The following is a 14,782-nucleotide window of genomic DNA, read 5'->3' as shown; positions in this document are numbered from 1 at the left end:
CAGGACACATGCCTGGGTTGGCCCAGTTCCTGGTAGGGGCATGTGCAAGAGGCAGCCAATTGATGTTTCTCTCACACATCGATGTTTCTCTTGCTCTCTTTCTGCTTCCCTTCCCCTCTCTCTAAAAATAAATAAAATCACCCCTGCTCAAAAAAAGACACAACAAGGAAAGAAAATGATAGACCAATATCCCTGATGAACATAGATGCTAAATCCTCAACAAAATGTTTGCAAACCATATCTAGCAGTACATTAAAAAGGTCATACACAAGGATCAAGTGGGATTTATGCCAGGGATGCAAGGGTGGTAAAATATCCGCAAATCAAAATGTGATAACATCACAAAGAAAATGAAAGATAAAAAAATCACATGATCATATCAATAGATGTAGAAAAAACATTTCATAAAATTCAGTACCCATTTATGATAAAAAACATTCAGCAAAGTGGGAATAGAGGAAATATACCTCAACATAATGAAGTTCATATATGAAACACCTACAGCCAACATCATACTCAATGGGCGAAAACTAAAAACATTTCCCTTAAGGAACAAGACAGGGATGTCCTCTTTCACCACTTGATTAGGCAACGTAGTTCTGGAAGTACTAGCCACAGCAATCAGACAAGAAGAAATAAAAGGCATCCAAATTGGAAAAGAGGAAGTAAAACTGTCATTATTAACAGACAACATGACATTATACATAGAAAACCGTATAGACTCCACCAAAAAACTAGACCTAATTGAATTTGGCAAAGTAGCAGGGTACAAAATTAATTCTCAGAAATTGATGGTATTTTCATACACCAATAATGAACTATCAGAGAAAATAAGAAAACAAAAAATAATATACCTAGGAATAAATTTAACCAAGGAGGTAAAAGACCTATATGTGGAAAACTATAGAACACTGAAGAAATTGAGGAAGATGCAAATAAGTAGAAGCATATACAATCTTTATGGATTGGAAGAATTAACATTATTAAAATGTCCATAGTTCTCTGGCATGTATGTCTCGGTTGGAGCATCATCACATAAACCAAAAGGTCGCAGGTCCAGTTCCTGGTCAGGGCACGTGTCTAGGTTGTGGGTTTGGTCCCTGGCCGGGGTGCATACAAGAGGCAACCAATCAGTGTTTCCCTCTCACATTGATGTTTCTCTCCCTTTCTCCCTCCCTTTCTCTCAATAAGCATTGTCCTTGGGTAAGGATTAAAAATAAAAAAAACTTTACAACTTTTAAGTTCCTTGATCTTCAGTATTACTTCAACTAAAAATGTTGTTGACCATTCATGTGTTATAATCTAAGCAAAGCATAGATTTGCAAGCTTTTTTAAGATATAATTCTGCCCCTTAGTGCTGTACTGGGATTCATATTTTGGCTATAATAAATTAAAACAAGGTTAGTTTCTTCAATAAAATAAGTTCCCTTGAGTAGAGTTTAAAGTTGGTAGATTTTTGTAGAATTTCACTCAGAATTGCGGTCTGTAGAAAGTTATATCACAGCATCATTTCAGCCTATTTGAGAATTTACTAAAGGTATGAATATATCATTAAACTCGTTAATTTTCTCTATATTTGCCAAGTCAATTCTTTAGATCTTCATAAAGTATAAAAATTTTGGAGTTCATATATAAATATCTTTTAGTAGTTGAAAATATTTTGATGTTTTCTTTAAATTTCAGCTTTATTGAAGTATAATTGACAAATAAAATAGTAGAATAAATTGTACATCTTGGTGGTTTGATAGACATATACATTGTGAGAGAATTTCCACCCTTTGGAGGAAGTTAACACAGCCATCATCTCATTTTATTTCATGAGAACATTTAAATTCTATTCTAAAAATATTTTGTTTTTGTTTTGCAGATTAAGAGCAGGATTATGTGATCGCTGTGCAGTAACTGAAGAACATATGCGAAAAAAACAGCAGGAATTTGAAAATATCCGACAGCAGAATCTTAAACTTATCACAGAACTTAGTGAGTTTCCTTTCTTCATTTATTACGTATTTAAAGCATAATATACTATTAATAAAAACCTATTAGTAAATTGGTTGCCATCAAATAAATGGATTGTTTACATATATTTTTCTTATTTAGGGAAAATTTTAAATGTTCTTTATCCCTTTCTGTAGATTTAATCTCATGGTTATTTTAGTAAGAAATACTTAACAAAAGGTTATGCACATACTATCCTCATTGGTCCTAAAGTCTCACCAGCTGTAAGACAAGAAGCAGATTTCCTGCGGATATGTCCATATTTGCTTCTTTGGTTTTATCTTTATTTTATGCAATTTGATTAGTTAAGTATGAAGCAAACAGTGCAGTATTTTTCAGAAGTGTGCCCTTTTTTTTTTTGGTTTTTATGACATTCTATTACAAGTATACCATTTTCAGTTAGGCTCCTTATTACCTCTCTTAATTTTCTCTTTTACCTATTTATATACTATTGTAAGTCACCCATACATGGGTTCCCTACAAGTAACTCACAATCCACTTGTCCAAAACCTAATTAATATTTTCCAAGCTAATTCTGTCTTCTGACTGTGTTTTTTTTTCTATTATATTTCTGTCCTCTGGTTACTCAAGCAAGAATATATGAATATATGCTCATTATTTTAAAGATGTAAAAAGAACATGGTAGTAACTACTAACAGTCTGATAAGTATCTTTCCAGGTCCAGGCTTGTTTGTCTTTCTCTCTGTCTCTGTTCTTTGTTCTTCTCTAGTCTCTTAAATTTTAATGGGATCATATCATACCTTTTGTTCTGACATGTGTTATTTTATACTATGTCTTAGAAGTCTTTACATGTTAATATATTTAGGTCTATAGATTCTGTTGTGTGTATGTGTTAATAAATGCATGTGTTTAGGAATATAAGAATAATACTAATGAGTAGAAATTAACATTTATTACATCTCAATAAATGTAGTTGAGATCCATCATTATGTTATCATTAATACTAGAGATAATCTCCAGTAATGTTTATGTATCTAATAGTCAGATTTCCAGTAACTTTAACTGTCTGAAAATAGCCAAAATTTTCAAGTAAGCAAAAAACCTAGCTTTAAGGAATAGGACAATGTTCTTTTTCATGGCTGCATTGTATTCTATAGTATAGATGTCATTTATTTAGCCATTCTCATATTGATGGACAACTCAATTATTTTGTTTGTTTGAGTGTTTGAAAATGTCCTTTCCTGTATATCTTCTTCAGCTTTGGACAAATGTAGTAATTGTTAATGTCTAACCAAGTGTGTAAAGAATGATACCTTTTTAAAATTAGCGTCCTCCTTATTATTGTACCCATCAAGTACCTTTTCACACGATGTTCAGTTTGCATTTCTTCTTGGGTGAAAGGCTTGAAGATCCTTTGTCTCATTTTCAGATAGATAAAATACTTCATGAGTTCATGTTGAATATTCAGGACTACAGGTCTATTACTTACATTTTCTCTAATAGATCTGTATCTCCTTTCTTCCACCCTGAGAATCCTGGTAATCAAGGACACAGAAATAATAGAATTAAAATACCTCCTAACTACTTATTTTTTGATCTCATAGTACTAACTAGTAGTCTCAGAATAATCCCACTAATAGTACCACCAATATGATTACTGAAAAGTTTAGGAAACCTAATTTTACATTAAAATGAGCAACAGAAAAATCATTGAAGTTAAATTCCAAAGTTATTACAAGAATTGAAACACTAAGGGCTAATATTTATGAGTTTTTGGTATTTCTTTCTTATTGCTACTTTTTTCTTCCTATCCTACCTTTCTTTTTTGTTATTACTCTTCCTAGTTATTGCGGGGTTTTTTTTTTTTAAGATTTTACTTATTTATTTTTTAGAGAAAGGGGAAGGGAGGGAGAAAGAGGGAGAGAAACATTGATATGCTAGAGAAACATGGATCGGTCGCCTCTCACAGGCCCCCAGCTGGAACCTTGCTTGCAACCCAGGCACATGCCCTGACTGGGAATCAAACCAGCGACCTTTCCATTTGCAGAATGATGCCCAATCCACTGAGCCATACCAGTCAGGGCGCAGTTATTGAATTTTGAGGATATTTGTTTTTCTTCTTCTTTTATTTTAATATGATTCTTTTTGTTTGTACCATCAACTTATTGAAACTGTCTAGGTTGTGCCACTTCTTTTTAAACATACTCTGAGTGTTACAGCTTTAGTTTGATTTTTTACTGTCTTTTTTTTTAAACTCATTTCTGTTTCCTGAAATTTTACCATCCATTCCTAAAAGTATCTAAGTTAATATCTTAACACTGTTCTGAATCACTTTAGTTCTGATCCGCAGGTGATACCCTTTCTGGCTTTTCAGTACAATTATTGACTTCCCATTAGAGTTGTTTTGTCATTTCATTGGATTTGGACAGGGAGAGTCAGGTAAACCATCTTAATCAGAATCTTTGACTTTTTTTATTCTACAGAGGTTGAGTTGCCAAGTAACTACTGATTCTGCCTCTGTAATAGCTCTTTTGCTTTTTTTCATTCTCTATTTCTTCACCTTGCATGTTAGCCCTGATACTCATTTTTTAAAATAATAGCCTGCCTGACTTGTCAGTGCTTTCTTTGCACTTTGGTATATATACCTACTAACGAGTCAGTCTTCCCATCATTTATAACTGATAATTTTTAAAGATAAATTTCAGACTTATTAGCCTACTTTTAAAGGCTTTCTACCATTTATTATACCCAATTTTGTTTTGTTTTTAATCTTCACCTGAGGGTATGTTTATTAATTTTACAGCGAGGGGAAGGCAGAGGGAGAGAGAGAAATATTGATGTGAGTTAGAAACATCCATAGGTTGCCTCCCACACATGCCTCAGCTGGAGAGAAAACCCACAACCTAGGTATGTGCCCTGACCAGGAATCAAACCCACAACCTTTTGGTGTATGGACCACACTCCAACCAACTGAGCCGCCCAGCCAGGGCTACCCAGTCAGTCTTTCTAACTTTTTTCATTAATTCTCTGCATAGAATAGTCACCTAACCAGTTCATTTGTCCTCTCTGTGACGAATTCTTTTCTGATCTTCACAAGGGCTCAGAGAAATCTTTTTTCCCTTGAAATATTCTTTAATACTTTTTTTGTACCTCTCTGTCCTTTTTCACTTTCAACTTTATAACACATATTTATATAATACCTTATCTCTCAATAGACTGTGCTTTTCTTTAGGTCATTGTCCAAAGCTGAAGTTTTTTTTGATCTTCCACAGGTTGTAGTCTAGCAACCTCACATATTGTTGATAGTCAAAAAAATTTGGTTACTCATAAGAAAATATGTTTAGATTTCTAAAACACTAAATTATTAACAGATTTTTAGAATATGATTAACTTTCTTTGGTAGAGGTTCATTGTATTTATTGTGACTTGATTTCTTGTATATAGTCCTCCTAATAAAACACAGACTTAGTCATTGACATCATACTAAGGATTGATAAGGATTTTGTACTGGCCACAGTGGAAATTATAGCCCAAAATTGAATTTCTGCTTTATAAATTAAATAAGGATGGATAGGAAAATTTAGTCAAGGTAAATTCAAACATATTACTTCAGTGTATATGTTTAGGTTATTGACACCATAATTATTCATGAAATATAAAGTATGACTAAAGAAGAAAATATAACTTAAGTGTGTTTATGTTATAAAAATTATACTGTGCCCTGGCTGGTGTGGCTCAGTGGATTGATTGCTGGCCCGCAAACCAAAGGGTCACCTGTTTGAGTCCCAGTCAAGGCACATGCCTGAGTTGCTGGCCGGTTCCTCAGATGGTGGCATACGAGAGACAACCACACATTGTTTTTTCTCTCCCCCTCTTCCTTCCTCTCTTCCCCTCTCTAAAAATAAATAAATAAAATATATTTTTTAAAACTTCTAAGAATTATACCAATATTCAGTGTTATATTACTTTTATGCAGTTGCACTGGCTGGTTTATGTGCCCTGGCTGGTTTAGCTCAGTGGATTGAGCGTCGGCCTGCGAGCTAAGTGTCGCTGGTTCGATCTTTCAGTCAGGGTACATCAGAGAAGGAAAACTCTGACTCCAAAAAACCTCCGCTGCCTTGCGGCATACCTCTTCAGGGGAAAGGCTAAGGGAGTAAACCCCGACAGAAAATCCGGAGCCGGAGTCCCTAAGGCGGTTTGACGTTGTAGTCAACACCGGCAACTCCTGCGGCGCACCTGAAGCCAAGCTGTATTGACTCTGTCTTTCCCTTGGACCCTTCAGCTGCGAAGAGAGGGGGGGTCTGCTGCATGGGCAACAGCAGACCCTCCATATCACCCTGCCCAGGCTCTGTAGCTTCAGCGTCATCACAAGATGTCGATTCAACACGGGAGGAGACAGATACCATGTCACTCCCGAGTCGGACTGCATAGCCATTCTCGGCGGTGCAGATAGACTCTTGAGAAGCTACACCATCGTCTCTCGAGACGGACGGCTGCCGACGACGATTACTTTTATGACTAGATTTATTTCAAGATAAAAGACTCATTAAAATGGTATGTGAAATTAGTAGGACTGAGTAACCAGATGGAATGCTTTCTGTCCTCAGTATGAATAATTAGACTCTGCTCCCCAGTACATGAGGTGTTCTTTTCTTTTGCTTGCCCACAAGCATTACATAAAATTATCAATCATTTACATGGAACTGGCACAGTATGAGATGTAATCACTACCTAGTAACAAATTAGTTTTGCATGGTAACATTAACCCTGACTAACATTTTGACTTAGAACTAGAAATCCTAATATCTCCATAATTGTTGAAATTATTGAAAAAGCCTGACATACGTGTTAATAAAGTTAATAGTATGTGCCTTCTTTTTCACATTGTATTTAAGTGAATGAAAAGAACACTCTACAGGAAGAAAATAAAAAGCTTTCTGAACAGCTGCAGCAGAAAATTGAGTAAGTATTTTCTAAATTGCAGTAGAAAATTGAATATTTTTCCCCAGTTATTTTCTTCATTTTACTTAGCGTTACAAACTATAAAGATATATTGAGGTGCAGATTTCATTTTAAAAAATTATAAAATGTTTTGCAATCAAAAATATAAAGAAAATCACTATTTTCATATTTTGGGAGTACATATGAAAAATGTGTATGCATGTCTTAGGTTACTGTGAGTATATAGAGAAAATATCTGAATAATTTAAAGCATTTTAGTTTTAATAATTATTATAAATAATACATTATTAAAATACTTATAGTTCAAATAAATACTTGAGTTTTGTTACCTTTTTTGCAGCCTTGTCCCAGAAGCTTCATAAAAGCGAATTGAATAAGTATTTAAGTATTTCCTCTTATACACTTGGCAGGCCACACTCTTAAAGCACAAAAATAACATTTGTCCTGTTTACCAGTTACTCTCCTTTGTGTTTTATGTTTATTATTTCTATTGTTCACTACGATTCTTCAAGGTAGTTTTATTATCTCTATTTAATGGATAAGGAAACCAAAGCTCACAAAAATCAGATAAGTAGCCTTGGTCTCACAGCTAGAAGGTTATAACACCATCACTCAAATCCATATCTTGTGACTTAAAGGCCTCTGTTCTTTTCATTATGCGACAATGTCTAAAAAAAATAATCTATTTGGGCTGGGGAGGGCGTATGGTCTAACTGATGCAGAACAGAGGTATGACTGCCTCTTATTTTCCACTTACATAAAGCTTATATAATATTGTTTTAAGAATTGGGATTTAGAATAGTCTTAATGGTTTTACAGAGCTCTTAAAGATTCTATTACATTTGGTAGACATCTATAACAATTTTGGTACAAATTATGCAGAGGTAACTTTTTTTGGCTTAAAAGAGTTATTGTATGTGTAAACATATCTCACAGGTGGAATTAACACCCTTATCAGTACACTTTCATATAGCGGATGTCCAAAAGGATTTTGCTATTCCTCCTATGTGATCTGTCCACTTTATGTTGGTAGCCAAAGGGAACTTTGAGGAGGGATAATAGTCAGATGAGGAAAGAAAGCTAGGGATCTGACTGAGGTTATCAAATGTGTACGTGAAAATGTCAACACTTGTTAATTTCCCTCATATTGTATATTGAAGTGAGGCTAGAACTAAATTCACACTCTTTTATATACAATTCCCAAACCCCAAAAGTTGTTTTCTTTTTTGAAATATTCACAACCAGGCCTTACCCTAACTGACAGGATGCTATTTATAGCTCTTACTTAGCCCACCATTTCACATGAGTATTCGATGTTTTGCTGTGAAAACATCAGTGTGATTGACTACAGGATGATACTTCAGGCTCCACTGAAGGTGTTATGTAATAATCTGTTTATTCTCTATATTACCCTAAACATAAAAAAAAAAAAATCTGGACTCTGAATCACATCTGTTTCCAAAGATTACAGATAGGTGATTGTTGACCTATATTAATTTATATTATGTGAAGTTATTTAGCACAGGTAGCTTATGATATTTTGAACACATCAGCCTTGATATTTATGAATACTGAAGATAAATAATATTTACATATTATATAGCAGTTAATACCGAATAACCTCAACAACCAAGGTGTATAAAGTATATTGAAATAAAATAATGTTATTTGCTTAGAAATATTGATTCCGATTAAAGTTAGTTTATTTGTAGTATTCTCAAATTCACATATTTTTCCTTTTGAGGCTCAATGATATTTTAGAAAAGATGTAAAGTCTGAAGTTTAAATTACAGTAAAGATTAATCATGTAGATGAACTCAGGGCAAGTATGTTTATTTAGGATATACATTAGTCAGAATAGTGTAGGAGGTAATCTATTGTGTCTTTAATTTCTCTTCTGAAATTTAAGATGGTTGTTTTTTTCATAAGGCAACTTCTTTGTAGCTTGCTCTCCTTAAACAAATTTTCTTTTCTTGGCAGTTAAAAAAAAAAAAAAGCAAGTATTATCTTATTCTGGTTTCCTCTGACTACCTAACTATAACATTATGCTATTAGTGCCTGAAATTTCCCTGAACTTTAGAAAAAATATGACCTATACTTCTGTTTATGAAATGCAATAATTCTAATTCACCTAGCCTGGTTTTCATCTTACAGATACCTTATATGATAAGACAGTTATTTGGGGGCATTATAATGAGAAATTATTCAGTAACAATTTGTCATTATAAAGTTTAAATATATATATATATATAATATATATGTAAACTCTACCAGTGACAGAAAGTAGATAATTAAATAAACTAGGTATTAGGTTCATGACTTTTTGTTTCGGGAAATGGATACACTGGTTTGGTGAAAATCAAAGGAGTCTACACGTAAATCTATACACTTAAAGACTGTATGATTCATTTCATTCACTGCTGTCTTCTAAGTGGACAGGTAAAAATAAAGTTTTGATTTCATTTTGTTTTTTAAGGTGAACTACACCGCTGTCTTCTGAATTGAATTCCTTGTATGTCTCCTTTAACAAAATAGCGTTGTTTGAACACCTCTAGTACAAGTTCACTATCTCCCAAACCTATTTCATTTTAGTTAGATGAAAGTATTAGAGAGTTTTTTCTAAGTTTGTGTAGAAATCACTATACTTACAAGTTATATGTGTCAATTCTGGTTTTGCTTTCTCGGGCCTTTTCTGCTTGGTGGTCCTTTGTATACATGAAGATAATCATCATGGCTCTCCTGAGTCTTGCCTTTGAGTAACTGTCCTCTGTTCATGAACTGCTCCTCATGTGGTATTACTTCAAGACTCTTCAAAATACCATCTCTCTTTAATGTTTTAGTTTTGTCAATATGTTAAGAACTCAATATTTTAGATATAGTCACACCAATAGAGTAATACATCAATTTTTCTGTATCTTATTTACTTATATTATTTGGTCAAAACAGATACTACTGGTGGTTCCTTATGGGTTTACTACTCCATATCCTCTACTTGTAGACTTGTTTTAGCTCTAAATACAGGAATTCAGAATCATGGCTTCATCATAGGTTTTTGAAGAAACCGTATATCATTTAGCCTACTCCTTCATTTTAAGATAATAGCAGTGCTGATTAAATAACTATTTTCTGGGCATTGATATCTTTATGTAGATTTTCCCTTTTCACAACTTTCCTAAAAAAAGGAAGTAGGAAAGTATAGTACCATGCCTACTTTACAGGTAACCTAGGAAACTGAGGCTCATAAATGTTAAATATTTTACCCAATGTAACTAGTAAGTGTTGGGCCCAGGATTTAAACTCAGATATACCTCACTTCATAGTTTGTATAACCTTTTTATAGTTTTCTGCTAAAATAGCCTCACATTTTTATCTACATGGTATCACTATGTAGATGCCTCAGCCTGGATTCTTTCTCATTGGATTCATTTATTCTGTTCTATTTTGTTTTGTTAGATTTGGCCCATTATTCCAACTTGTGGAGGGTCGTCTCATGCGTTGGTTTTATTTCCTGCTAAGTATTAGGTTAGCTTTTATTTTCAGCTCTGTGTCTTCCATTAATTTGATGAATATTCTATCATCAATGCCCTGCATCAAAAATCATTACTAAAATGTTGAACAAAACCTACCTGTAGCATTGAGACATGCTACTACAGATTTCCATCATTAATGATAATTCTTAGTGTGATATTGTTTAGTCAGTTAGGAGTCAGTCTTTATTAATACCCAGTATATATATATATCTTCTTTTTATTTACAATAAGAAGATGTCAAGAGAATCTTTATGCAGTACCTTCCTAAGAGCCAAATGCAGAATAAAGCATTTCTCAGAACCGCTGGTTTCATAGTGCTATTTTTTTAAATCAGTCTCATTTGAATTATTCATATAATAAGCTCATATTGGTTTTAAGACATCAGGGTACCAGAATCATTAATTTGTATTTTAGGGAATTCTCTCCTTCCCATTTTTGAAAATCATAATATTTAAGTGAACTTGATGGCTGTTAACTGTTTCATTAAGTTTAAGTTATGTTTTAACTGGAAGTATGTTAGTTTCTTTAGAGAAGTAGAGGAGAAAAACTGAATGTTAAAAACTTCTACAGACTATATGAAGGGAGACCCTGTATCCTCATAGATCTTTAGAGGGTGGGGTAAAAAAACAAATAAAACTGTTTTAGCAAGAATTTAAGGGGAGGCCTACAAATAAAGTTGACAATTAAAAAAAAAAAAATGTCCTCTGGGGCCATTAGAAGGAAAGTGAAAGGAGAAAGATAACCAAAAGCTGTGGTGTGAATTGAACTTTCTTCAGCAGATCAGAGGTGAGACCATGGAAGTTGTTTTTTGTTTGTTTTGCTCTTTTTTTTAATGATAAAGGAAGGGCAAAGGACAACAAAGCCAGCACTTGTTTACTTAGCTTAGGCACCTCTTGTTAGAGCTAATTTGCAAAGTTTTTTTTCCTCTTTCTTTTGTGATCCCAACTACTTCTAGATTGCCTCTGCCAGGAAATCAGTTTCTTCTCGTGACTCATTCATGTTTCAGGTTGAATTTTTATGACTGCCAGGCAGGTAGGCCGTGATGTGATTAAAGTGAGTTCGGATAGATTTCACACTCCATTAATTTATAAGGCTTTTCATATGACTAGCTTACTCTGTTTTTCCAGAATAAGACAGTAGAATTTGTAGGGAAAGATTAAAAATAAGATATTAGTTCTAAGTAGCTCTAAAGCTCTTCAATATTTAATATAGGATTATAGACCACAGTAATACTGATATCCAGGAAATTAAGATATACATCAATGTTGGAAAAAATTAATGTGCTAATGTTTTTTTAAAATCTCTGTTGGTCATAACATAAAATTTTCATATTTCTCTTTGTTTATAATAGTATTACAAATTGATGTGAGTATAATAGGACAGACTGGTTTTGTCACGTAGAGCCTGAATGACTGACAGACTGGCAAAAATTAGTTGGCAGATAAAGTCAGTAATGGTTTGACATGGGAAAGTTAATTGAGTTAAAGTTAATTAACTTTACTCAATAACCACAGTTTAATCCAGACCCAGTCTTTAGGTGCCATAGGTCCTAAATTGAGTTGGACATATGCCTAGATCAGCACAAATTTATTTTTCTTGTGGAATCTGGGAATCTCATATTCATTCATTTATTCAACAAATAATTATGGAGTACCTACTGTGTGCCTATTCTTGTAGACACTTATGATTTATTGGTGAACCACAGATCCTTATTCTTTTGGTGTTCACATTCTAGCAGGAGACAAATAAGTAAGTCAATTACATACTATGTTAGAAAGCAGTAAATACTGTGGATAAAATAAGTAAATAGAGCAGAATAACAAAGACAGGAGTGTTGTGTTCAAGGTAGGCCTTAATGAGAAAGTAAAACTCCAGCAAAGACTTGAAGGGGAGGAGGTAATTAGCCATGTAATCTATGGAGATATGCTTTTGAAGCAAAGAAGTAAGACAGGATATGCCTGGTGTGTCTGAGGACCTCAAGGAAGCAAGGGTGGCTGGAGTAGAACATGATATGAAACCAGGTCAGAGAGGATATAGGGATGGGGATAGTCAGATCATGTAGAACCCTGGGAATCATTAAGAGAACTTTGCCTTGTGTTTTATGTGAAATGGGAAAAAGCAGGTTTTAATTAGTGGAGTGGCATAACTTAAGTTTTGTGTGTGTGTGTATTTTATTGATTATGTTGGTACAGTAGTTCCAGGCATAACTTAAGTTTTAATAGAGCTTTGATAGGACTGTTCTAGCTGTTTTGAAAGCAGACTGTAAGCACCCCTGGGTAACAGCAATGGCAGAAATTCAGCTGTTGAATCCTGCTTATATTCTGTCATTTGTCTCATGGTCTACATAAGGATAGCACTTTGAGCTATTAACAGTATTATCCTGGGAGTCTGACTGCTGAGATTTAGATCCTGGTCCTATTATTTACTATTTTAGTAAGTTACTTTAATTTCTGTAACTTTTATTTTCTCATTTGTAAAATGAGATTTCTAGTAATACCTCATTGAGTTACCATAATTAAACTGATAGGACTTCAAACTGTATGGCACTGTAAACCTACAAGAGTGGCAGTTGATATTATTTATCACCCTATTTTTGCCAGTTGCCAAGTCATGTTGGTTCTAGTACCACAGTGTTAATTTAGCACTGGTCCCTTCCTTTCCGTAGCTGTTTTCAACACCCTAGTTCAAACTCACAGAAGCTCTGGGCTGGACTATTTATTGTAGCCACTGCCTAAATGATTTCCTTGCCTCCTTGCTGTCCCAGTCAATGTTGCACATTGCTGCTGGATTGTCACATTACTTCCATGGTGTAAAACCTTAATTCCTTTCCTCTTGGTTTCTAAATTATGTGCCCATTTAGTCAAAGCTCTTCTTCATGTAGTTTCAGCTTGTCCTTCTTTAACACAGGTATACGGTACTACATGCCTTTACTCAAACTGTGGATCCTCTGCCTTGTGGATTTTCTCTACCATTTGAAATTTTTAAAATTTCACTTCAGGTGGCAACAACTACATTATGTACTTTACATCTCACAATAATATTCCCCACTCTGATCATTTGAGTACTTCTCTAATCCTTATATTTAGGTTTTGAACATTAGATGCAAGGAATTATATCTGCTATAGTTTCATACCTGTATTTTGCTCTAGCTCCATACCATATTGTAGATGTTTTAGTAAGTATTTATTGAATTAATGTTCTTTCAATTGTCCTTATTTTCCTCTAGGAATGATCAACAGCATCAAGCAGCTGAGCTTGAATCGGAGGATAATGTTATTCCAGATTCACCAATAACAGCCTTTTCGTTTTCTGGCATTAACCGGCTACGAAGAAAAGAGAACCTCCAAGTCCGATACACAGAACAAACACATGCTAAACCAGAGCAATCTATGTGTACAGACGGTAAGGATTAGATTTGTACTTTAGTTATTTGGTTTTGTAAAAGTAATATTTGTCTGTTGTTTTTGTTATTCAATCTAGTGGCAGGTAGACAGTCGTTGTTCAGGTAAACTTATGTTGCACCTGTAATGTAACTTACATTAATGAAGTAACTGGGAAGGCATTTCCACCTGTATTATGTATAGACATGCATTGCTCTTCTGAATATGTAAACACACAGCATTTTATAAACATAGTAAGTAGTTTCCTGTTTCTTTTTTAATTTAAAAGACATTCTTATGTGCATATATCTGAGTGAGACAAAAGGAAAGAGGAAAGGAACTTAACATTAATTTTTACCTACTGCATGTCAAGTATTATGCTGAGTGATCTGACTACATTATTACTATACTTTAATTCTCATGAGAGGCTTGCAAGGGAGCTATTGGCACCTATATTTCATAGAAAAGGGAAGATACTCTTAGAAGGGTTAAATAACTCACTCAGGGTCACCTGTCAAGTAATTAGTTAAGTCAGAATTCAAGTATAGATCTTCCTTGCTCTAAACTTTTTTGTTTTCCAGGTCTTGCCCACAACTATGGATACTGAGAATCTTATCTTTAGATAACTGGCTATTTTTACTTGTTATAACTTGTAGCTTGATGGTAAACAAGAAATGGCATTATAATGTATCTACCTTGTGGCTTACCATTTCAGTTAAATGTTTTGGAATTATCTTTTCTTTGTAGTCTTGAAATTTAACATGTGACATGATGCAAAGATTATTTCTTTTAATATTGATCTATAGTGAATGGTAAAGACTAATTTTTAACCTAAACTATTTGTAACAAGGAAAGCAATTGAGGGAAGGGATATACATAGTTCTAGACATATTTTTATAATGCAAATAAATTGTTAACAGTAGGTATGCCTTAGAAAAAATAACTAGATCT

The 14,782-nt window shown here is 33.9% G+C and overlaps 1 protein-coding gene across 4 annotated transcripts in view; it reads left to right on the top strand.

The window, feature by feature from the left end:
- RBBP8 (RB binding protein 8, endonuclease) overlaps positions 1-14,782 on the top strand; it is a 105,553-nt gene that overhangs the window by 59,460 nt on the left and 31,311 nt on the right. For all 4 annotated transcript variants that reach the window (XM_090285736.1, XM_090285738.1, XM_090285735.1 and 1 more), the window contains 3 exons: positions 1,868-1,980; positions 6,855-6,921; positions 13,678-13,853. In XM_090285736.1, coding sequence (XP_090141862.1) covers positions 1,868-1,980; positions 6,855-6,921; positions 13,678-13,853 — 356 coding nt within the window. The remainder of the gene's footprint in view (positions 1-1,867; positions 1,981-6,854; positions 6,922-13,677; positions 13,854-14,782) is intronic.

The sequence above is a fragment of the Furipterus horrens genome, unplaced genomic scaffold (genome assembly GCF_987537825.1).
Source record: "Furipterus horrens unplaced genomic scaffold, mFurHor1.1.pri manual_scaffold_8, whole genome shotgun sequence".
Lineage (NCBI taxonomy): Eukaryota > Metazoa > Chordata > Mammalia > Chiroptera > Furipteridae > Furipterus > Furipterus horrens.
The sequence above is the reverse complement of the archived record's forward strand: the minus strand, read 5'-3'. Positions and strand labels throughout refer to the sequence as shown.